This window comes from Cyprinodon tularosa, unplaced genomic scaffold (assembly GCF_016077235.1).
Source record: "Cyprinodon tularosa strain WSP-4 unplaced genomic scaffold, ASM1607723v1 ctg28, whole genome shotgun sequence".
In the NCBI taxonomy this organism is placed as follows: Eukaryota; Metazoa; Chordata; class Actinopteri; order Cyprinodontiformes; family Cyprinodontidae; genus Cyprinodon; species Cyprinodon tularosa.
In genome coordinates, this window is record NW_024038985.1 from 125,280 (window position 1) to 148,814 (window position 23,535).

At 40.1% G+C, this 23,535-nt stretch overlaps 2 protein-coding genes across 3 annotated transcripts in view; both read left to right on the top strand.

The window, feature by feature from the left end:
* The window catches only part of LOC119786829 (F-BAR and double SH3 domains protein 2-like), a 72,558-nt gene extending 67,175 nt beyond the window's left edge, over positions 1-5,383 (top strand). For both annotated transcript variants that reach the window (XM_038290381.1, XM_038290380.1), the window contains exons 16-20: positions 1,657-1,840; positions 1,937-2,160; positions 2,244-2,454; positions 2,531-2,595; positions 5,068-5,383. In XM_038290381.1, the coding sequence (XP_038146309.1) occupies positions 1,657-1,840; positions 1,937-2,160; positions 2,244-2,454; positions 2,531-2,595; positions 5,068-5,151 (768 nt within the window). In that variant the 3' untranslated portion in view covers positions 5,152-5,383. The remainder of the gene's footprint in view (positions 1-1,656; positions 1,841-1,936; positions 2,161-2,243; positions 2,455-2,530; positions 2,596-5,067) is intronic.
* Positions 5,384-10,673: 5,290 nt separating this feature from the next.
* The window catches only part of rsf1b.1 (remodeling and spacing factor 1b, tandem duplicate 1), a 29,704-nt gene continuing 16,842 nt past the window's right edge, over positions 10,674-23,535 (top strand). Inside the window, exons 1-5 of the mRNA XM_038290353.1 lie at positions 10,674-10,857; positions 15,463-15,554; positions 19,049-19,141; positions 22,712-22,917; positions 23,011-23,129. Coding sequence (XP_038146281.1) covers positions 10,704-10,857; positions 15,463-15,554; positions 19,049-19,141; positions 22,712-22,917; positions 23,011-23,129 — 664 coding nt within the window. The 5' untranslated portion in view covers positions 10,674-10,703. The remainder of the gene's footprint in view (positions 10,858-15,462; positions 15,555-19,048; positions 19,142-22,711; positions 22,918-23,010; positions 23,130-23,535) is intronic.

Here is a 23,535-nt window from a genome sequence, read left to right on the forward strand (position 1 = left end):
GAGGGTTGTTCGAGTGGTTAAAGGGGGAAAATTGTTCTGATGTACTTGAAATTGTATTTTTCTTGACTGATTGCTTCATAAAAATACTTTGGAGGAAAAAAAAAAAAAAGAGCTGACATACGTATGAATTATGAGCACGCTGAAATACGCTTTAACATGCTGGAACAGACTGGCACATGTCAGCATACGGCAAACACGTATGCCAGTGTGTGCCATATGTGGGCTGTAAGCTACAGGTAAGTTATCTGATCGTTGACATACCTTAAGTGTAGGTAACTCATTAAGTTTTGGTGTCTAGCTTATCCAGAAACTAAGAGTAACTTATCAAGAACTTCTCTCCAACGCATATCAACGTATCTAACGCGTTCCAGACGAGCGCTGAACGTGTTTCTAACTTCCAGCTACTGTTTAATGGCGTATTGGCAGCGTTTTTTCTGGCTTCCTAGCAGACAGGAGGCTGTATCTGCTGTGTCTGCAAACCTTCGTTCTTTTTTTCTTTTTAGTTGTTCTTATTTTTTTTTTTGGCAGGTAGTAAACAGCAGCTGGGTTATTACCACTATGAAAGAAATCTTTTTACGCTGACCAGGCGCCTCTGTGCGCATCGCTGCTCCCCTCAGGACACTGGCTGCTGCATCATTTCATGGGTATTATGTAGTGTTGAGCCGATGCCATTTTTTGGCACCGATACCCGATACCTGGCTGTGCAGTATCGGCTGATACCGATACCATAATAATGTAAAATAATTGCCATCATGGCTTCATGTCAAGCTGCTGCCTACCTTTGTGAAGCAGGAAAAAATCGAATAAAAACTGAATCCAGTAGAATTTTGTATTGCTTGCCAGAAGTGGGTGACAATAGTTGGATAAACTTATGGCTCAAAATGGTATCGGTGCCCTATTTGTTGGTACTCGCCGATACCGATACCACCATTTTAGGGCAGTATCGGGGCCCCGTCCGATACTGGCATCGGTATCGGTGCAACACTAGTATTATGCTGTGGTGGATTATGCATAAGTTAGGTTGTTGTTGGACATAAGTTCTGGACTCGTTGTAAATACTCTATAAGGCCAAAACTGAAAAAAATATGTTGGAGATCAGCCCGTTTTTCAGTGTAGTCCTGTTTCTCTGACTGTGACTAACTGGATGTGCTGTCTTCGTCCTCTGACATGGGAGCTGGCTCGGAGCTCGTCTGCCTGGCTGTGTGTTTCCTGGACAGGGCTGCCTTTTACTGTTGCCGTTTGTATCTCTGCTTCTGTCTCCTTGAACCCCAGTCGGCCATAGCAGATGGCCGCTCACACTGAGCCTGGTTCTGCTGGACGTTTTTTCCTGTTCAAAGGGAGTTTTTCCTCTCCACTGTCGCTACAAGCATGCTTAGTGTGAGGGATTGCTGAAGAGTCAATTAGTCGATGCAATCAGCTAGTTTTAACTTAACTTTGAATCAATCTGACTGGATGATCTGGTGAACTGTAAAGTTCCTTGAGATGACAGACTTCTGGATGTTTCCTTCAGGTTAAGCCTAGTTTTTTCACATAAAATGATTCCACTTTAAAAAAGGAGGAACTGCAGTTTATCTGTTCAGTGTACTAACATATGTTATAGATGCATATACACATTGAGGCATATCTGCATATCTGTCTATTTATGGATTTGTTCAGGCCAGGAACCGCAGTGGACAGGTTGGTTACGTCCCGGAGAAATACCTGCAGCTTCCGTCCTCCAACAGCCTGCTGAGCATGCTGCAGTCTCTGGCCTCGCTGGACGCCCGCTCCCATTCCTCCAGCAACTCCACCGAACCTGAGACCGAGCTCTCAGCCAGCTCTGTCAACGGAGACTCTGGCGGTGAGGGTCACCTGCATTAGATAAAGGCCAACGCTGTTTGCCTACAACTACAATAAAAATCAAATTACTTGTTAAAATCTTCCTCCTCTATTTCAGTGTCATTTGCCAAGGCTCTGTACGACTACGCAGGACAAACGGACGAAGAGCTTTCGTTTCCTGAAGGCGCGATCATCCGTATCCTGAGCAGAGAGACTCACGAGGATGATGGTTTCTGGGAGGGAGAGTTTAACGGCGTCGTCGGAGTGTTTCCTGCTGTTCTGGTGGAAGATCTCACCGGCGTTAACGAAAACGGAGACGGACAGAAAGAAGGCAGCACACAAGTATGTCGGTGATGCAAAACTAGCATTGCAGCTTTGTTTGTTTGAACAGTTTCCACCCTTTATGCTTTCCTCTGCTCTTGAAGGCTTCTCCCTCCACCGCGCCTCTGTGCGATCGCTCCCCCTGCAGTCCCTTTCAGTTGGCGCCGCTCCACAGCAGCCCGCTTCAGACGCCCACCACACCCTCCTCTGGATCCGCTCCCTGCAGCGCCGCGACCTCTCCAGTCGGCCGGCCGCCCTCCTACCACAACGGACACCACCGGCCTCCTCCGGCGCCTCACAAGAGCCCGTATCACAGTACGACGCGCTGCTTCAGACACTGAGCTCAGACCAATGAGAGATAAATAATCAGAGTTCTCTTTTCTTCCTTTAGGTCCAGTTCAAGGATCCTCTCAGCCTCCTAAATATCCAGAGGGCGGAGCTGGCAGCATCAGACCTGTAAGCAACAGTTTAATGATGATTACTACCACACGATGGCGCTAAAACATCCCTGCGTTGGCAAACAGTTACCTCGTCAGAACTCTGGAGAATCTGACTCCATTCAGTCATTTAATTCTGATGTTTTAGACTAAGAACACTTTAAAAAGTTACGGAACACCAACCCAAGAGCAATAAAAATAGAATAATCTGGTCCTGATCAGATTGTTGCTCAAATATCTTAATCATTATATTTCAATCTTGCCTCGTGTCAAGTTCTTGTGGCCATCTTTATCTGCAATAACTGTAATTTTAGCAAACTCTTGTTTGCGGCAAAGGAAATGGGTCCATTCTAGTTTATTTTTTTCCGGTTCCTGCGCAGCTTTCTGAAGTCCTACCAAACCATTCCAATCAGTTGACTCTTAAACACGTTGGTATGGCGGGGAGTTCGTGGCTAACTTAACTCTGACCCCTCCATGTTGGACAGAGTTGACGGCCGTTTCTCGATAGGTGTAGTTGTGCGTTCTCATGTGCTTGTTTGCTCGTGAAACATCATCCTCCTCAAAGTCCCCGGATGTTGTTCTGGCCCCTCCCACTTTACCCAGCATGCATCAGAGCAGACTTGTCCGTTCAAGACTGACAGCTGTCCCAGCATGCACTGCGGCAGCGGCAGCTTCCAGCGCTCACAGAGCTCAGAGTATGAAGTTAAAAGTTCTCTTTTCTGTTGTCGTTCTATTAAAGTGCGTTTTTAGATCATTTGAGGTGAGAACATTATACTTTATGCATCACTATATGGTCCATTTACTGATTTTATTTAAGAAAAATAAATAAAAAGTTCAGGGGCGTGCAGCTGGGGCAGTGGTTAGCGCGCACGACCCATTTACAGAGACCTTAGTCCTCAATGTGGCCGACCCGGGTTCGAATCTAACCTGTGTTCCTTTGCCGCATGTCTCTCCCCCTCTCTCATACCCCCTTCCTGTCGGCCTACTTTCAGTAAAAGGAGCCACTAGTGCCCTAAAAAAAGAAGAAAATAAATGTTCCCATGTTGAGAGGACAGCAGTCCTCCAAGGCTAACAGCAGCCAGTGCTAACGTTAGCCCGTCTGCAGCAGCCCTCTGCATAGCCGTGATGCTCTGATGGAGGTTTTTTTTGTTTTATTTGGCAAAATGTTCCTTTGATTTGTTTTTGTCTGACTGTGTTAATTATTATTTCCCCAATAAATGAAAAAAGTAAGAATTTATTATTATCTAGAGACTATTAATAACAGGAGGTGAGATGCAGCTTCAGCGAGCTGAAGCGTGTGGTGACGTCACGAGTCTCCACTAGAGACTGACACGGGAGTGGATTTTCACTCCTGTCCCGTCCCACTCCCACAGAAAAAAAATTGTGTCCCGTCCCGATCCCGGGCCAGACTAGAAATCTAAATCCTGTCCCGTCCCACTCCTGGTGAACTTACTCCCGTTCCCATTCAGAATGACTCCCGCTCCTGCACCACTCCCATTCTTGTTGTCTTCAATAAGATTTCACTTTTTTCAAACTTTTTGAAGTCGACTTCGCCACTAACTGTTGGTCCCTCCATTGTTGTTTTTGAGCACGGGTGAAAAACTCAGAGCGGAAGCACTGTTGGTTTTTGGGTCGTGTAGTTTTTTTGACTCGCATTATAGTACAGGCTTCAAGGAAAAAAAACTCCAAAATGGCGGCGCCAGTACAGGATTGTTTTTCTTTCTATTTTATTTTATTTTTTGGCATTGATCCTAGTTTTTTTCAGTTACTATCGGTTTGCTCCCGCTCCCGTCTGCTCCCGTTAATGTTTAATCCTGTACCGTCCCAATCACGTGATCGTTACTAATACTGACTCCCATCCCACGGGAATCCCGTGACCCGTGGCATTCCCGAAAAAATGTCAGTCTGTAGTCTCCACACTTCTTCTCCTCTGTTCCAGTTGACCCATATTTATTCTGCATGCTCCTGTTCTCTCCAAGTCCAGACTTTCCTGTGTTCTTGGCGAGGACACGAGTCCGTACTTGCGTTCTCGTGAATTCTTTCAGTCGGTCAAAATTGTTGGTGGGCATCATGGCTGAACATCTTCTGTTTGTAGGTGTTTTAGTTTGGACAGAAGCTGCTTTTTTAAACCAAAGTCATGCAGCCATGTTCTCACTAGAAAGAAAGGAGACTTCCTTTTTGAATCATGGCATACGTCACACACGTTCTCCATTTCCTCATTGTCCAGTCCTGAACTCTGACCTTTAGCAGGCCTCAGAAAACAGCAGCTGACTCGTACCTTTGTGTCTTCTTTCCTTAGCAGCTAAGGTTTACTTTGTTTTTCATGCACTGCTTCCCTTTTTTTTATTAGTTTGTATCCAATAAAGTCTAACTAAGTCATTTATCACCCTTGAGTTAAAATTTGAATCATGTTCCAACCTTGTAAAAACCCGATCCTTTGATTAACTGAGAGGAAGGTGAACTTTCTAAGTGGATTGTTGGGTGTTTGCAGGTCCGTGCGGCTCCTCCTCCCCCAAAGCAGCATCCTAGAGGCCAGGTGAAGCGTCGCGAGGAGGTGGAGATCACGCTGGTGTGAAACCGGCCCAACAAGCACCCCCAAAGGAAACCCAGAGGACACTTAAAGGCCCCCTGAGGAGGCCTGGAGGAAGGAGAGGCCCCTGCGCTCAAAACCTCATAGGAACGCGGTGCTTCAGAGGAATAATGTGCCTTTATCGTCTGTTTTCCCCCGTTTGATTTACATCGTCCAAGAAAATAGAGCTGAGTGCAGCCTCAGCTGTCTGATCTGGATCTTAAACATCTATGTTTCCCAAAAGATTTCTTTCTCCTTGTGAAAATGGGTAAAGCTGACATAAAAAGGGAACTCATCATCAGGGGATCGGCGCCGTCGTTTGCACTTTAGATATTTTTAAATCAAGCTGACTTCCATGGATGATTAGCTCACCATAAACGCATCTAAAGCGGTCGGTTGGGATGCTGCGTCTTCTCACTACGTATTTAACTTCTAGAAATAATCTCCTGTTCTCAGATAAGCCTGATCTGATCCAGATTAGGATGAGCTCTATCAGAACGCTAACGTCCACTTAAACAGTTAATTGATGACATTTAAACTTCAGAATTAACCTCAAAATTGTCTTTCAAGGTCATAACTTTATTTTAAACATTTAATCTCTTTGATTTTTTTTTTATTACTTTTAAAAATTACATCCATTCTTAGCAGAACTGCTCTTGATTTGACTTGAAAACTCAGAGACACGTTTTCCTCTTCTCACCAAGAAACTCAAGATTAACTCGATTAACTAAAATTAATTCACTGTTTGATCACTTCTTGCCTTTATATTTATTTGGTCTAAAAAATTAACTAGGAAATGAGTTGTTTTATTGATGTTTAGAGGTGCATCAATCAGGTTTTTTTTATGCCGATTGCTTTAATTTAACCGTTCTGAAGGGATTTTTCAGCAGCTCTAAATCTTTGCTCAGAGCAATGGTTTTGATCATTGATCAGTGACTGAGCCGCCGAGGTTTCAGCTCCCCGTTACGCCACAGATCACCAGCAGTCAGCTCTCACGATCAAAACTAAAAGCCTGTTGTCTCCACGCCTGATCCCGACTCCAGCCTGGGCGAGGCCGGTCCTCTCCGCCTTCAAAACGCGTAGCTGAAAGCAGTTACACCAACAAGGGAAAAGTGGCAATTCTGTTTGTTTTCTCAGTAGAAATGATTCAAATGACCTTGTTTGTTTGTTTTTTTAAACCATTATCACTTTAGTTTGGATCTAAGGAAACCAGTAGTGTAAACACACAGTGTAACGTTGTTGTTGTTTGTGTCTTAATGTGCAGATTCATGTTTTTTATATCATTCAGGGTTCCTGCTCAGTCTAACAACACTCAGTGTTTCTCATCTGGAAATTTATGGAAATAATCTCAGTATTTCCAGACTTCTATCCCTAAATGTCGTCCCTCTATCAGTGTTTCCTCCCATTCCCACTTATATCCTTTATTTCCCTCCTCCCTCTCCTTCCTTCCTCCCAACCTTTTTTAGGTCCATCTTTTCTCCGATGTCTCCTGCCTCCATTTCTAAATGTTTACTTCCTCTCTTGTTCTTCCTTCCCTCCTGGTCTTTGCTTCCATCTTTCCTTGTATCCTTCCATCCATCCTTTTGGTCTACCTCTCTTTTCCTTCCTTCCTTCCTTCCTTCCTTAGTCCCCTCCTTACTCCCGTCCTTCCTTCCTTAGTCCCTTCCTTCCTTCCTTACTCCCTTCCTTCCTTACTCCATTCCTTTCTTCCTTACTCCCTTCCTTCTTTACTCCCTTCCTTAGTCCCTTCCTTCATTCCTTAGTCCCTTCCTTCCTTCCTTACTCCCTTCCTTCCTTACTCCATTCCTTTCTTCCTTACTCCCTTCCTTCTTTACTCCCTTCCTTAGTCCCTTCCTTCATTCCTTAGTCCCTTCCTTCCTTCCTTACTCCATTCCTTTCTTCCTTACTCCCTTCCTTCTTTACTCCCTTCCTTAGTCCCTTCCTTCATTCCTTAGTCCCTTCCTTCCTTCCTTACTCCCTTCCTTCCTTACTCCATTCCTTTCTTCCTTACTCCCTTCCTTCTTTACTCCCTTCCTTAGTCCCTTCCTTCATTCCTTAGTCCCTTCCTTCCTTCCTTACTCCATTCCTTTCTTCCTTACTCCCTTCCTTCTTTACTCCCTTCCTTCCTTACTCCCTTCCTTAATCCCTTCCTTCCTTACTCCATTCCTTTCTTCCTTACTCCCTTCCTTCTTTACTCCCTTCCTTCCATACGCCCTTCCTTCTTTACTCCCTTCCTTCCTTACTCCCTTCCTTACTCCCTTCCTTCTTTACTCCCTTCCTTAGTCCCTTCCTTCACTCCTTAGTCCCTTCCTTCCTTCCTTACTCCCTTCCTTCATTCCTTAGTCCCTTCCTTCCTTCCTTACTCCCTTCCTTCTTTACTCCCCTCCTTACTCCCTTCCTTACTCCCTTCCTTCCTTCCTTTCTTACTCCCTTCCTTTCTTCCTTACTCCCGTCCTTCCTTAGTCCCTTCCTTTCTTCCTTACTCCCTTCCTTCCTTCCTTAGTCCCTTCCTTCCTTCCTTAGTCCCTTCCTTCCTTTTTTACTCCCTTCCTTCTTTACTCCCCTCCTTACTCCCTTCCTTCATTCCTTAGTCCCTTCCTTCCTTAGTCCCTTCCTTTCTTCCTTACTCCCTTCTTTTCTTCCTTACTCCCTTCCTTTCTTCCTTACTCCCTTCCTTCCTTCCTTAGTCCCTCCCTTCCTTCCTTTCTCCCTTCCTTCTTTACTCCCCTCCTTACTCCCTTCCTTCATTCCTTAGTCCCTTCCTTCCTTCCTTACTCCCTTCCTTTCTTCCTTTCTTCCTTCCTTGTTTAAAGCCCATCCCTGATGGATATAAATATTTTGCATAAACTATTTTAAATTTAACAAACATATAGGAATAAAAACTCTGGAGATTTTCTTCTGGAATGTTTTTTTTTGTTAATAACTGTTTAGGAACCCTGCAGATTATAGAGCGTTTGGTTCAGTGTGCAGTTTCAACGCGCCTTTGACCTTTTTAAGGAGGAAACCATCTGGAGCTGCTAGCTATCCTGTTTCATAGTGAAGCACTTTTTTTTTTTTTCATTTCTCCTGGTTGCCTCTCAGTATTGTTGATGTTTGAGGTTTGTTTACCAGCTGTATTCTTATAAATATGTTTATTTTATCAGCTCTTTCTGTTATTTAGCCTTAAATAGTCACCATAGTGTCTTTACAGCTTCTGTTTTTAAAACATGAATAGTTTACAGAGAACTTGGAGATGGATATCTGTAAAAATCTTAGCATTTTCAGTTTGATTAGATTTAAATACCTTTTTCTTAGCAGTAGACTAATTAGATCAGAGGGAAAGAGATATCTGTCAGCCTTGTTGCTGTGTTCTCGTTGATCTCCTTGAGATCTGAATGACATCAAACTTATTTTTGAAGTTTGCATTTTACCCTGTTGTATTGAGAAATAATCGGACTGAAGTCTCGTTTCCATCTGAGATGTTTTAAACCTGCTACTGGTCCTGATTTAACTCCAACTTGAAGCTGAAGTTCAGTGATTAAATTCTCACATTTCCTGTTCGCTCTGCAAAGTCTGCAAAGCTTCAGATTTACACGCCAGTGGATGTTTGACTGTATTTATTGTGTACAAATAAATGTGAAATAAAAATAGCCTAAGGAAAATAACCAAGAGTCCACTGTTTTTTCTTTGCTTTGAAGCTAAGCTAGTGGTTCCTAGAAAGTAAAATGGGAGGCAGATCTTTTAGTTATCAGGCAGTTTCCTAGAGCCCCAAGTTCCTGGGGGCCCCATAAAACTCTGTTTCCATGTATAGTTAATACAACTATTCCTTATTTGTTCACATTAATTATATTTTTGATAAAAATCCTTTCGCTAAAATGCCATCAGAACGCTGATAATATTAAGTGTGTCTCAGCCCCCCCCCTTCAGTGTCCACCATATTGGATCAGTCCATTTGCTGCACATGTTCAGAAAGGTCCAAACAGACAGCAGCAAACCATTTGAAAACAAACCATGCAAAGAGCAGTGTTGCCAACTTAGCGCTTTAGTCGCTATATTTAGCCACTTTTCAGACCCCTCTAGCACTTTGATTTCTAAAAAGCTCCTAGCGCCAAATCTAGAGACTTTTTTCTGCTACTGGAGACTTTGGAGACAACATCTAAAAGCAGCGAACTCTGCTCTCCAGAGCGAGTAGATTGGTAACCCCGCCTCCTGCTCTCCTCTATCTTGTCTGCTGTCATGATTCATGCAGCTATTATTTCATCCAAATGAAAAATGGAGAACAGATAAGCAGATCATGGCTTGTCTACAGTGAAAAGAAGGACTGGGTTATTTACTTTGGCCTTTTTGGAAACACAGGAAGGAGCAATCAGCTAAGTGAGCTTAGTGCTTGGAAAAAATCTTTCATTCCTTTAGAGACAGCATGAAAAGTCAGCTGAGTACAAAACATAGAGAGGAAAACAAGAAGAAAAGGGACAAGAAGAGAGGGACACAACCTAGAACAGATAATGGATGTCTATTCTATTAACATTAATCTATGTGTAGAATGGGTCTTTTTTATATGTTGTTTTCTCAATTCAGAGGGGCCCCCTGCCTGTCTTTGCCTAGGGCCCCAAATTTCCTAAATCCGCCCCTGCTCACGGCTTGTTGCTGCCTCCCAGTGGCCGAAAATATTAATAATCTTAAATGTGACTATTAGTTTAGCTATTGTAGTGTTTATTTTTTAGAGTCAATATTCTAATTCATATTTGACTTCAGTATCATTATTCATTTAATAAATTTTAAGACAAAAAAATGATGGTGGAGGTGGGGCCCACTTCTCCAGTGACCTTTTAAGGGTCAAACTCAACGCCATGTAGAGATTCATCAGAATTTACTCTATTCTACTATGTAGTTAAATATGTATAGTTTAGAGAATCATTATTTATTCTGAAAACGCAGAGTGAAAACAAAAACACATGACTTTACATAATTGCAATTAAATGTCATAAGAAATTTAGCACTGGGTTTACACGGTCGGAAATGAGGAAGCATAAATTAAATTCATAAAAATATATATAGAACTTTGAAAAAAATCTGTGATTTTCGTATATTTTGCTACATTTCTGAGGAGTCATAAAATCCCTAACATCAATAAATGAATGAATAATTATAAATAATTGAAGAGAATACAAATATTCATTATTTACCCCAGACAATGATGTCAGACAGAAAGCCACAAGAATAAACCGCTCTAAAAATAAATAAAAAAATGTCTTAAAAGTAAATTAATGTAAAATTCAACATCTAAATATGACAAAATGCATACTTAGATTAAATTATTTATACAAGATAAATAATAGTAAAAAAACAACAAAAACCATACACGAATTAAACTGCAACATAAAGAGCAAATAACGTATTGTAAATAAAATAATAAATAATTTAATAAAATAAATAAATATATAATGAATAAAAAATAAAACCTGTTAACATTAAATATCGCCCTGTTTCCTGTGCTTGTTCCGGTGTTGTTTTAATTTGTAGGAGCACCGGAAATAGCGCCCGCGCTCTCCGCTAGGGCTTGACATTGGTGTGGAAAGATGGCTGCTTCGGCGGCAACGGCGAGTTCTCCCCCCGGTTTGTGTCCAAATTACGCCGTGATTTGCTCATTCCTTGAGCGCTACGGAGCGCTGTTGGACTTACCGGAGCTCACCTTCCCTCAGCTGGAGAGATACCTGCAGGACACATCTTCAGGTAGGGCAGGGAAGCAGGCAAGCTGGAGGCTCCAGCGGAGAGGCTCCAGCCTTGCATTGATGATGGTGGGACTGAGCTAACGTGCTAAGGGCTAACGTTAGCTGTTATTGTGTGAATTTTTTTTAACCTTCGTGTTTACTTAAACACAAGTTAACTATCTCCAATCCCCGCTCTTCAAGATTTTAGACGTTTTCCTGCAAATTTTGGCCAAGATTAAAACACAAAAATGGCGATTTATTCGATGGTTTCTGTCACTTTTTAGCTTTTGAATTTTTTCCCTGCCTTTATCTGCTTCTCGTGCAACAACACAAGCATAAATGTGCGTTAAAAACTGCTTGCGGGTTATTGGGCATGATGAGAGTTTAAGCAACGAATCGTGTAACACTGTATGCTGCTTGTAAATCCGTCGGATTGCGACGAAGACGTCAGAATAAGCACTTTATTTACAGTTAAATGTATTCTCAGGCGGTGGATAGCTGACCCGATGCTAAGTTAGCCGCACGTTTGACGACATCCGGCTGAAGCTTTCAAAATAAAACTAACTTAGACGCCTGAGCAAACAGCTTATCGTCTTCTTTGCCATTCACGTTTAACATGGAGCAAATACTTGAATTATATAAATAACATTTAATTGTACAAATTCTGCTCATCTATTTTTAAATAGTTTTTTAAGTCGTAAAAATGTCGTGGTCTTTGTCTTCCGGTGCTTATTGAAGCTAACTTGACGCTTTTCTTGCGCTTCCTATTTGAAAAGCTGATTGGGATTTAATTTCTGATTCTCATTAAAGTTTGCAGATTTTCTCTTGGAGCAACTTGGTTAAAACCTTTTATTTTTTATTTAGATTGACTGTAGTTTAGTAATATAAAGGCGAAATATGATGCATTTTGTCTCAGTGGCGTGATGTGTCAATAAGATTAATTTCATTTTCATTCTAAGAAGCTAGTTTTTTAACACTGGCATGTCATGGCAATAAATCTTCTAAAGGGGGCGCTATGGTACGATATAATACATTTAAATGCAACAGGTAAAGAAAACCAAATGCCTTCATCACCTGCTGTGAAAATATAGTTTCACCTTCTGATTTTTCTGAATGGTTTAAAAGGGTGGATTATTATCCTATTTTTAAATTTACTCAAGTTTTAAAAAAATGTAGCTTTGAGTAAAGTTGCTTTATTTAATTTATCATTCTTTATGTTGTAATCAATATATTAATCTCGTCTTTTGTGTTTTGCTTTAATTTATATATATATATATTTAGGGCTGAAACTGATTAATAGGATTAATTTATTATTGAATTATCAATTAATTCAGTGATCGATTTAATTATCAACTGCAGTATAGAAACTCTAAAACATAAAAATGAAAGAGTGGTGACTCACTCAAAGCAGTTTATTACCATTTTCCATGCAACATGATAAATATGCTGTAGTGGCAAACTTTTAGCTTCAGTGGGTTTATATTCTATAATCTGTAAATCTGTATGAAATCTTTAAGTAACCTTTTGCTGTCCAATTATTAATAGATCAGTCAAATATTAAACAGATTAATTGATTTAGTGCTACAAATCAAGATAATTTTGGAAATCGATTAATCTATCGATTGCATTTTTGGATTATTTAATTAATAATCAGATAGCCAAAGGTTCCTTAAAGAAGATTTTTTACAAAATAAAACCAAGTGACACCAAAACTTTTCCACTTGAGAAGTTCTAGATAGACCATATTGACGGACAAAAAAGTTTTTTTTTTATATTAAATGCAAAATCTTTTATTTATTTTTTTACAGTTTTGGTATAATTCCTGCTCTAAGTGGGTCGCTCTGTCAGCTAAAGGCATATTTAACTGTCTTTATACTCCAGTTTACGATTAATTGATTACTAAATTATTTCAATAATCCATTAATCTGATTTTTTTCAGCCCTAATTTGAATTAAATTGAAAATATGTTTATCAAATATTATTAACCTGCAAATAAACGTATATATTATATGTTTATTTATTATATATTATATTTTCCTATTATAATTTTGTCTTGGTTTGGTTTGCTTCTCCTTCATCTGATTTGCTTTTCCCCTCCAATATTTTACCGATGAACAATTAATTAGCGTCTATAATGTGAATTGGGGTTAAACTGACGTGGTTTATTAAAAGGCTGATTTCTATTATTTTCGGATCAGTCAACCGATCAGTGTGCTGCCAATATTGCTTCGTTTTCCTTTATTTGCATGATAAAAATGACAATGATGACAAACATTTAACAACAATCTGTCTAAACAAACAAATATTTAACAGCATATCAAAAGGAAGCATTAATAATAGCAAATAAAGGGAGCAAATCAAGGCATATCTGCTGAATGTATTAATATATGGGTAAACAGACTTTAAATAGATTTTAAAATACTTCTGTTAGTCTATAAATCTCTGAATGGCTTAGCACCTAAATACATCACAGACTTGCTATCAGTGTATCGACGCCATCAGCTGATTTATTGAAGGTTTTAATTGGTGTGCAGGAAGATGCTGACATACGGGGTTTAACTACATTCTTCTGCTCCATTTTCACTACCCTTTTGAAACTGTGCTAAGATCAGTCCGAGCAAGGTAACCGCTATAACTGTCGAGTGTAAATGACACGCAGACTGAATCGGACTGCGCTAACGTGGAGCTAGTTCATCAGTAGAGCTCGGCGTGGTTCAGTTCTGGCTCGGTCCTCAGATAACAATGAGAGCATGAGCAGCCCGCCTCATCTCCTTACAGTCAGCCTCCATAATCATGAAATTTCAGACAATCATAAAAAGATTTCCAGTGATGATTCTGCTTAGCAGTGTGATCAATGTCTGTCGTTGTTTCCTGCATCTGGAAGCCCTGATTAGACGATCGTTTGTCAAATCCACTTCCCAAAAGCCGACTCTGTCAAGCAAATTCTCCAAAGGCTTCCTTCTTCGCCTGACTCTCTGCAAACTTCTTAAATGGTTCAGGCACGGCCAGGTTGATTTGCTTGTCTACCTCTAGAGAGCAGTACTACTGTAGATCGCCACTAGGAGGCGAGGATTCCGTGCTAGCGTGATGTGTAAACGTTTATAAGGACCCGAGCTCTGCACGGTTAACTGATCCAAGCTCGGTCTGAACTCGGCACGCTTTGGTTTCAGAGGGGGAGTGGAAATGGGGCTTTCGTTTTGCAGCAGATTTCCTTTTAGGTGGTGGAATAAATTTGTGCTGCTTCCTTTTGCAGCAATGGTTTTTTGCATTACGTCTGACAAATTACCGCCTTTTGTTTGACATCCTTGGTAGGGATGCACGATATAATCGGCCCCCTATCGGTATCGGCCTTAAAACTGAATATCGGACATCGGCCACCCCACCGATATTTAACCCGATATTTGATCAGCTTCTGAGTTTCTAAAGTCTAAAAAAAAAAAAATACTACTTCTTCTTCCTCAAAAACTTCTTTTTTACAGACTTAAAAACTTCTAAAGACGAGGGAAAAAATATTGATCCATTAAAATATCCCAATATCTTCATATGCTGATATATTGCCATTTAAAAACACCATATCAATCTCTTTTACTAATGAAATATTGCTGTATGTCATCGTTATGCTACGAAATCCCCCGAAAATTCACGAAATGTTGCCATATTTTTAGATGTTGATATATTGACGCGGTATCGATCTATTTTACTAACAAAATCTCACAAGAATTTGCAAAATATCACGAGAGTTTGTAACAGAACGATGAAATTTCACGAGATTTTGAAAGTAAAATAGATCGATACCGCGTTTTTAAAAATCAATTTGATATCAGCACATGAAAATATATTTGAGTATATTATTTTTCAAAGTGTCAGAAATGGATAACAAAACTGCTATTTTCAATGACTACTTATTTTTGTCCAGCTTTGACATCGGTATCGATATCGGTTATCGGCTACATGAGTTTTAAAATATCGGCATATCGGATATCGGCCAAAATCCCAATATCGTGCATCCCTAATCCTTGGCGTTGAATACAAACCACTGCCATATATTGCTTAGCTAAAACACCTGTAGCCGTACTTCATTTGCCGGTTGCTGTAATTTATTCGTAGGAAAGGTTTATGATGCATTCAAAGTGTGTTGGGAAAAATTAAACTGGTACTCAAAGGCTGCAACAGTCATTTAAACTATTGTGCATGGGGAAACTCGACCTACATCGAGTATATCTGATATATCGCTGACCCTTACCTCAAGGTTATTACTGGATTTGGACCTGATTTAGGCAGAGTATTCACTAAAAGAAACAAAACTTTCCACTAAATTTGACCTTTAAGTTTCTTCCATTGTGGAAAAATCGTTGAGGAAAAAACACCATCCAGAAGAAACAGCCAACCCTGGTCAGGGATATGGCTGTTATCTTAATTTGTTGAAAGGATGTTTTAATGTATATAATATCTGCTAAAAGGCCTGATGCTAATAGCTAATTAACTTTTTGTGTGTTATGTGTGCCTTTCTATGTTTAATGTCCTGAAATCCTTATGAAAATAAATATTTTTGATAGTTCTCTGCTTCTCTGAAAACCTCTCTTCATAGCTTTCGGTATAAACTCGCAGCATCCTCATGTCTCCTCAGTTCCAAAGCTGCTGGTTGATCTTCATGTCAAGTTGCTGAGGAAGATTGGGAAGTCGGTTTCTGCAGACAGATGGGAGAAATACCTCGTCAAGGTAAGAGGTCAACACGGATGTAAAGACTCGGTTAAGCCTGGGATGCACTGCGGTATTTTTATTGTTGCTCACAGCTATAACTCAAATTGTGCGAATGAATGCGGAGTTTCATTTCACAGCTTGCGATGTTTGTCCTCAAACTGTACGAACCGACACTCGAATACGATCTGACTGCTCATATTGAACGTCCTCAAAGACAGTTTGGCGTCTTAAACAATCCTAACATGCGAAGTATTAACAAAGCTATCTGGTAATGGAAGAAGAAACTTTCTTTTTTGTTTCGTGAGCGCGTAATTATGAAAATGTCAGAAGAAGGAGCTCTGTCTGGTCGTATAACCGATCAACGTGTTATTCACTCACGTCCCTGACGAAAATATCACACAGGATCGCAACTCTGATCTTTCTGATCAGGAGCTTTTCGTGAGATTCCAGTCGCCTCTCTTGACCCACTAAAAGTCGCAGAGTGTATCCCGGTGTTCTGTCCGATGAGCGTAGTCGGTCAAACCAGCATACCCCGAGTCAATACCCGTTTGCCCCTTAACGTTTGCCCCTTAACGTTTGCCCCTTAACGTTTGCCCCTTAACGTTTGCCCATTAACGTTTGCCCCTTAACGTTTGTCCCTTAACGTTTGTCCCTTTAAATTGTCCCTTAACGTCTGTCCCTTTAGTTTTGTACAAAAAATTATCTCAAACTACCTCAATGGGCGTGTATCCATTTAGTCATGTATAAAAAAAAAAATGTAATTACTTTTTGGGGTTTTTAAAGTGTACGGTGTTCTCACCTTAAATAGTTTTTTTGTTTGTTTTTTTGTACCTGACTAAAGGGATACATGCCATTCAGCTAGTTTAAAGTCTATTTTTCGTAAAAAACTAAAGGGATAAACGCTAATCTGACATCTTGCCTATGCGTATTGACTGTAGTTATGCTGATCTGACAGAACAACAGGCTTAAATTGATCCATTTAAGCCTCGCACACTGTGATCACTCTCTTTAAAGTGGCAAAACTGCCTCTTAGTCGCCTTCAGATGTTGTACAGCATCACTTCTGTGCCGTCTTGAAGAATATTAGTTGTATCCATTGTTAATGCTTAGGATAATCATGGAGAAAGATCGGACTTTGAAAGGAGCAAAGCTCTTTTGATGACTGATAAATGCAGCGATTTTCACTTTGACATGATATTGACAAAATGTACCTACCATACTTTCATTTTTAACATTTTACCCCTTAGTATATTGGTGCTTTGTCACATAGCCTACTACCCTGATCGGATAAATGCGTTTACAAACATTATAATTGAGTTGTACTTGTTTATTCTGTAATGGATTTATAGCATCATTTTAGCCTTTTGAACTATATATGAATTAAATCCTGAGGTGCCTAAAGACTCCCACCCCTCATCATATGCAGCAGGGGCTTGGGGGACGTTCCTCCAAGCCCCTGGGTGTCGTGGGTGAGCGGTTAGGGTGTCAGACTTGGATCCCAAAGGTTACCGGTTCGACTCCCGACCCGCCAGGTTGGTGGGGGGTAATTAACCAGCGCTCTCCCCCATCCTCCTCCATGACTGAGGTACCCTGAGCATGGTACCGTCCTGCCACACTGCTCCCTTGGGGCGCCATTGAGGGCTGCCCCCTTGAGGCATAAATGCAATTTCATAGTGTGCAGTGTTCACTTGGGTGTGCTGTGTCACAATGACAATGGGAGTTGGAGGAGTTTTCCCAAAGGGCTTTTCACTCCTCAGCATTTTTAGGGAGATAAGACACATGCAGATGATGGTTGTAGTGTTCAGTCTTTGTTATCAACCTGCTTCACTCCTAAAATCTGTGGGGTGGGGGGATTTCTCCGTTATCTTTTGCAGGCCAGTTAGTTCTACGTCAGCTTGAACACCTAAATTCGGCCAATCATATATCAATGGTCATCTGTCACTCAAATTTTTTCGGTCATAGCATCTTGATTCATATGTGGCAGCTAATATACGCAACGGTTGAAATCCGAATCCTTTCTTTTCCCATTGAGTTGCGTCCCAGTGTTCACGGGGATGGACGTCTGTGTCTTCGGCAGGCGTAGAGCTAACAGAACTGGCAGCGTTGCGAGGCAAGGGCTCAAACATGTACGGCTGGAAGCCTCCTACACCAAACCAAGCTTCTGCCGCCCTGGCGTCCTCTTCCACAGCATCTTCGTCCCGCTTTCCTCCTCTAAATAAAAAATGGATGACGGAGGAGACTCATCCACGACCTCCGACACTAAACTCTCCTCCTCTTGCGTGTTTCCTCTGTCCATAGCGTTCCTTGACAGCGTCGTTTCTAAGTCACCAATTTAGTGCTAGCTGGTCCCAATGGAATTTCCCATTGGGAACCTACTAGCACTAAGTTGCTAACTGGTTAGCAAGATGCTTCAGAGAAACCGACCACAACCAAACCTGCTTGCAAACCTTCCACCACAACAATCCCGCCTCCTTGATAATCAACCAATCACATTCACTTTATTCACTCGTGTAAAGTCGGGCACCAATTGGGAGAATTCGGAAATGCACCGGTTGGAACAGCCGCTTCTCTACGACTTAAAGGTGGTACGTGCTTGGACCTCCTCCCTTATCTGCTCCATGATGGTTGTATTATCTAGCAATTAATGCAGATGCTGATTAGCTATTTGTCTATCTAATAACTAATGTGTGCATTATGTATATTAATGCATAAACAGACCATTTAACAAATGCATACATAGCAGTTATACGAATCCTTAGTTTGTCAGGAGCTATGACGTCCAACAGCCGCCAGGAGGAAAGGATCTGTGATAGGGCTCCTTTGTGCTCCTGGGAGGTCTCCAGCTGCCTCCTGCATGGGACGGTACCATCGTCCAGTAGATATGGGATCTTTCTCGGAGCTCTTTATCGCTCCTTCACCTTCACTGTCTCCAGGGGGCATCCTAGGAGAGCTAGGAGCTGACCTTCCTGATGAGCTTATCTATAATTTTCCTCTGTTATAGGCTGATTCTGCCTTTACCTTATATTTTTGTTTACAATCCAGCATCCACCATGTTTGTTGTACAGAAGTTATACAGTTTATTTTTTTGTATTTCTTTTTAAATTCAGTTCAGCTTTTTTAATGGATTCTGGAAAATATACATTTTAGAAATAATTTCTGTAATTTGTCATTTATTTTTCTAAACTAAAAGGAGGGAAAAGGTGTCTGATCTGTTTCAGGAGTGAAAACTACAATTTTATTCTGAAGCTGCACCTTGCACATCTGTTGACTAAGCATTTTTAGTCTAGAGTTTTTTACTATGAGTGTTTTTGCATCTTTATTTATGTTAAACTGACACAGGAGGATTTCTGCGTACTGCTGTCTGTGTGGATGATGAGAACAGATTCTCAGCCATTATTCTTTAGGGAAGATGTGGTTTAAGATCTTTAGTTAGTTGCTCAATGGGTGGTTTCAGTCCCTCCTGGTTTGTTGCCAATCTGGTAATTTATGGTTTTTGTTTTGTTTTGGTTGCAGATATGCCAGGAGTTCAACAGCACCTGGGCATGGGAACTGGAAGAGAAGGGATACAAGGAGCTGTCCATGGAGTGCAAGACGGGCATACTGAAAGTAAGAGCTTATTTAACTGTTTTTTCATGAGTAGATCCTTTATATCATAGGTATATTTAGGTGTTTAGACACAAAAGAGGGGAACTATGTTGCGTTTTAGCTTCTACGCGGAGGTTGAATCCTTAAGCGTGAAATAGTTTGAATTGTGAACCTAATTTAGTCTTAATTGACGCTGGTTAATTAACAACATTAACCACTTAAGTTCAGAGGGTCTTAGAAGCAAATTCCGCCTGAAGTTACATATGTGAATTAAAGCAAATTAGGGCTGAAACGATTCATCGAGTAACTCGAGTAACTCGATTACAAAAAATCCTCGAGGAAATTTATCTGCCTCGAAGCTTCGCTGAATTTATTGTATTGTAATAAGCAATGCTGTTAAATACGCAGCACACTGGTCTAGCCGGAGGGTTTTTGTGTTGCACAACGCTACCACTTCCGTTAGCGCCTGGAGCGCTTGTGCTAAGTTTGTAGCTATGGAGGGAACCGGAGAATACTCAGAAGGAGAACCCCGAAAGCGACAAAAAATGTCAAAAGTTTGGGAACATTTTAGGCTGAACAGAAAGGACAACACAGCGCAATGCATCCACTGCAAAGCAGAATTGGCGTACCACAACAGCACGACATCAATGTTGCAGCATCTGAAGAGAAAACACCCGCTACATGCATCCAACTCGTACACGGTTGCCAACAGGTAACGTTTATGTTCTCTTTGCTAACTACGTTGTGTGATAATCTGCCATGTTATAGATGTAAATTGAGGCACATTATTTTGCTAACGTTACATCTAAACATAGCGGTTACTTAACCGGGTGTAGTGTAAATTGTATGTGAGGGTGGAACTGAGAGAAATTATGCAGGACTTAATGTAAGTTTGTTAATAAAAATACGCAGCAACAGATTACAGGCATAAGCTGAAAAGCATTAATTATTGGTGTCTTTCCATCCTGAAAAGTTACAGTCTTTTCTTCTCGCTACTGTTATGTATGAATTAGAAATTTTTGATTAATATTTTTTGTAGTAATTCTATATTTGTTTATACCTAAGCAATCAAGAATAAATAATAGCATCGTTTTAATAAAAATAGCAACATTTTTTCATTTTATCATGACTAGTTAAGGCTGCAGAACTCTGTACAAACTCAAACCTTTACATTTAGACATTTTTATAAGCATATTTGTGAGCCTGCCACTTTATTATTTGAATATAATTTAATATCTTAAAACTTTTCTTCAGGTTAAAGCAAACTACTGTTACAAGTAAACTTTCTAAACTACAAACATTTAACTGTTAGGGATGCTCAAAAAGGAGATATTGGATTGATCTGGACTAACTGGTGTTATTGCAGATTTGCCAATAGTTTATTTTATAAATTTTTTTTATCCGATTACTCGATTAATCGTAAGAATAATCGATAGATTACTCGATTACTAAAATATTCGTTTACAACTGCCCTAAAACAAATACAGCTCCCAAACTATGAATTAGAAATACAATGGTTTGTGTGACTGTGGCAAACTCTCCTACATCTTAAGTCGGAATAGGAATGCTGAATGAATTAAACATCTTAACAAACGGCTACAGAAATAAACAATAAACAATTCCCAGCAAGCCCCATGCAATCACTGCTGGATCAGTAGCAACAACACAAGCTATGTAGCTTTAAATACAGCAAGTCTAGGCAGCAGCAGCATTAAATGAATTACTATTAGCTAGGGATGCACGATATAATCGGCCCCCTATCGGCCTTAAAACTGAATATCGGACATCGGCCACCCCACCGATATTTAACCCGATATTTGATCAGCTTCTGAGTTTCTAAAGTCTAAAAAAAAAAAAAAAAAAAACTACTTCTTCTTCCTCAAAAACGTCTTTTTTACAGACCTAAAAACTTCTAAAGACGAGGGAAAAAATATTGATACATTAAAATATCACAATATCTTCATATGCTGATATATTGCCATTTAAAAACACCATATCAATCTCTTTTACTAATGAAATATTGCTGTATGTCATCGTTATGCTACGAAATCCCCCGAAAATTCACCAAATGTTGCCATATTTTTATATGTTGATATATTGACGCGGTATCGATCTATTTTACTAACAAAATCTCACAAGAATTTGCAAAATATCATGAGAGTTTGTAACAGAACGATGAAATTTCACGAGATTTTGAAAGTAAAATAGATCGATACCGCGTTTTTAAAAATCAATTTGATATCAGCATATGAAAATATATTTGAGTTTATTATTTTTCAAAGTGTCAGAAATGGATAACAAAACTGCTATTTTCAATGATTACTTATTTTTGTCCAGCTTTAACATCGGTATCAATATCGGTTATCGACTACATGAGTTTTAAAATATCGGCATATCAGATATCGGCCAAAATCCCGATATCGTGCATCCCTACTATTAGCAGCAAATGCTAACTGGAGCTAGCAATCACAGCAGCTTACCAGAACAGCAGGAAACGCATAAATATGGTATAAATGACTGATTTACACTATAATGATATTAACTCAGAACAGGTAAAGAGTAAACTATTATCTAAAAGGCAATTACTTTATTTATCACGCACACAAATATCCACAATGAAGGAAAAGACACTGAGCATGTGTCACACTGCTAGCGGTCCGGGTGGAAACAAAAATCTAGACCAAGTTCTCTCACTCTTTCTAACAGTGACAGAAAGGCATTGAGGAATATTTTTCAGGTGGAACTACTATATTAAATGTCACCATGTCTGATTTATAGGCGATTAAACAAAGAAAAAAAGGAAAAATATTTAGCCTCGCCAATTTTTTCCAAAATAAACCCTGCAAAACACCACAAAACTCCATTTGAAACTCTGGATGAACCCTCAGACTTTATAGATCCATAAGTCAAGCAAATTTGGACTGAATAAGTCAAAGCATTTTTGTTCTACAAAGGTTTTAGTGGGCAGTGTGCTAGGAGGAAATGTGATTTTGGCACAGTGCCTGAAGTACAAAAATGCATTTTTCTAATCATAAAGGGAATCTGGTCAGAAAAATATGCTGATTTAGATTATTGGAGACTTTCTGCCTAAGAAAAAGCCTTTGCTGCTGAGATTTAGCTGTTGATTCATTGAAATTAACCAATAATATCCCCAAACTGAATAGAAAATTAGAATAACAGAGCAAGCTTATGTTACGCATTCCGGTTCTATGAGTTGAAATGGTTGCATTATGACCTCTGATCCCTCCTTGGAAAGCTCTGAGCCTCTAGTTTTCAATGATGCCAACCATTAGGGGGCGTGGCTAAAAACGGTTACCTGCTGTTGCATTAGTCCCGCAGAGTGGAATTTAAAATTTCATTTTATTTGTTTACACAGCTATAAAACAAAAAGTATTTGTGGAAAAATAATTGTGAAACATGTTTTAGAAATTTTTAAAACCCATTTGGAAGGCGTGTGGATGAAACACCATGTGACTGTGCAATTTCTATAAATAGATGAGCAGGTGTCAGTTGGCTTGGTTTATTTTATTAATTTATTTACAGCAGCTCCTTTAGTCGTCTGTTTCATAACTCCTCTTCGTTTCTCTCCAGTATTTATGCGAGATCCAGTTTGACGAAAACGTCAAGTTTAAAACAGCCATCAATGACGAAGATCCGGAGAAAATGCGTCTGCAGCCGATCGGCCGGGACAAGGACGGACAGATGTACTGGTTTCAGCTGGACCAAGATGACAATGTGCGCGTTTACCTGGAGGAGCAGGACGACTTGGACGGGGGGTCGTGGAAGTGCATCGTCAGGTCAGTTTGTTAGTTGATCTGGCTAAGAATGCAAAGAATGAGGAATTTTCTAGATCTATCGACTGATCTTTAGTTGGTTTTTCTCCTCTTTAGGACCAGAAATGACCTGGCGGAAGTTGTTGCCCTCCTAAAGACACAAATCGACCCTGAGCTGCTTAAAAAAGACCTGGAGAAGAAAAGTAAAGCAGAAGGGGAGACGGACAAAGATAAAGGTTGGACTTTAAGTGTCTTTTTTTAACACGTCCAAAAATTATCCATTAAGTTTAACATTTGATGCTTGGTAAAGGAGAGATTATCGCTAAGCTGATCATTTTCAGTCATTTAGTTCAAAATGTAAAACGGATAGAGAATGTGACTGAAGCTTGATGTAGCTGACTGTTCCCAGTGAGCTGCATCTAAGAGTATTGGCAGAAAGTTTAGTTGAAGGAAAAATTATGGTACAAAATATGCACAAGCCTCAAGAATAATGTTCCTGATTAAGAATGCACAGATAGATCGGCCGATGCTTAGATGTGAAACTGATCATAACTTCCTCTGTCAAACACCCGCTTCCAATGCTCTGAACTTTACTTTCGGCAGATATTTGAGAAGTTTTCTAGTTTCCCCGATGCTGATTAA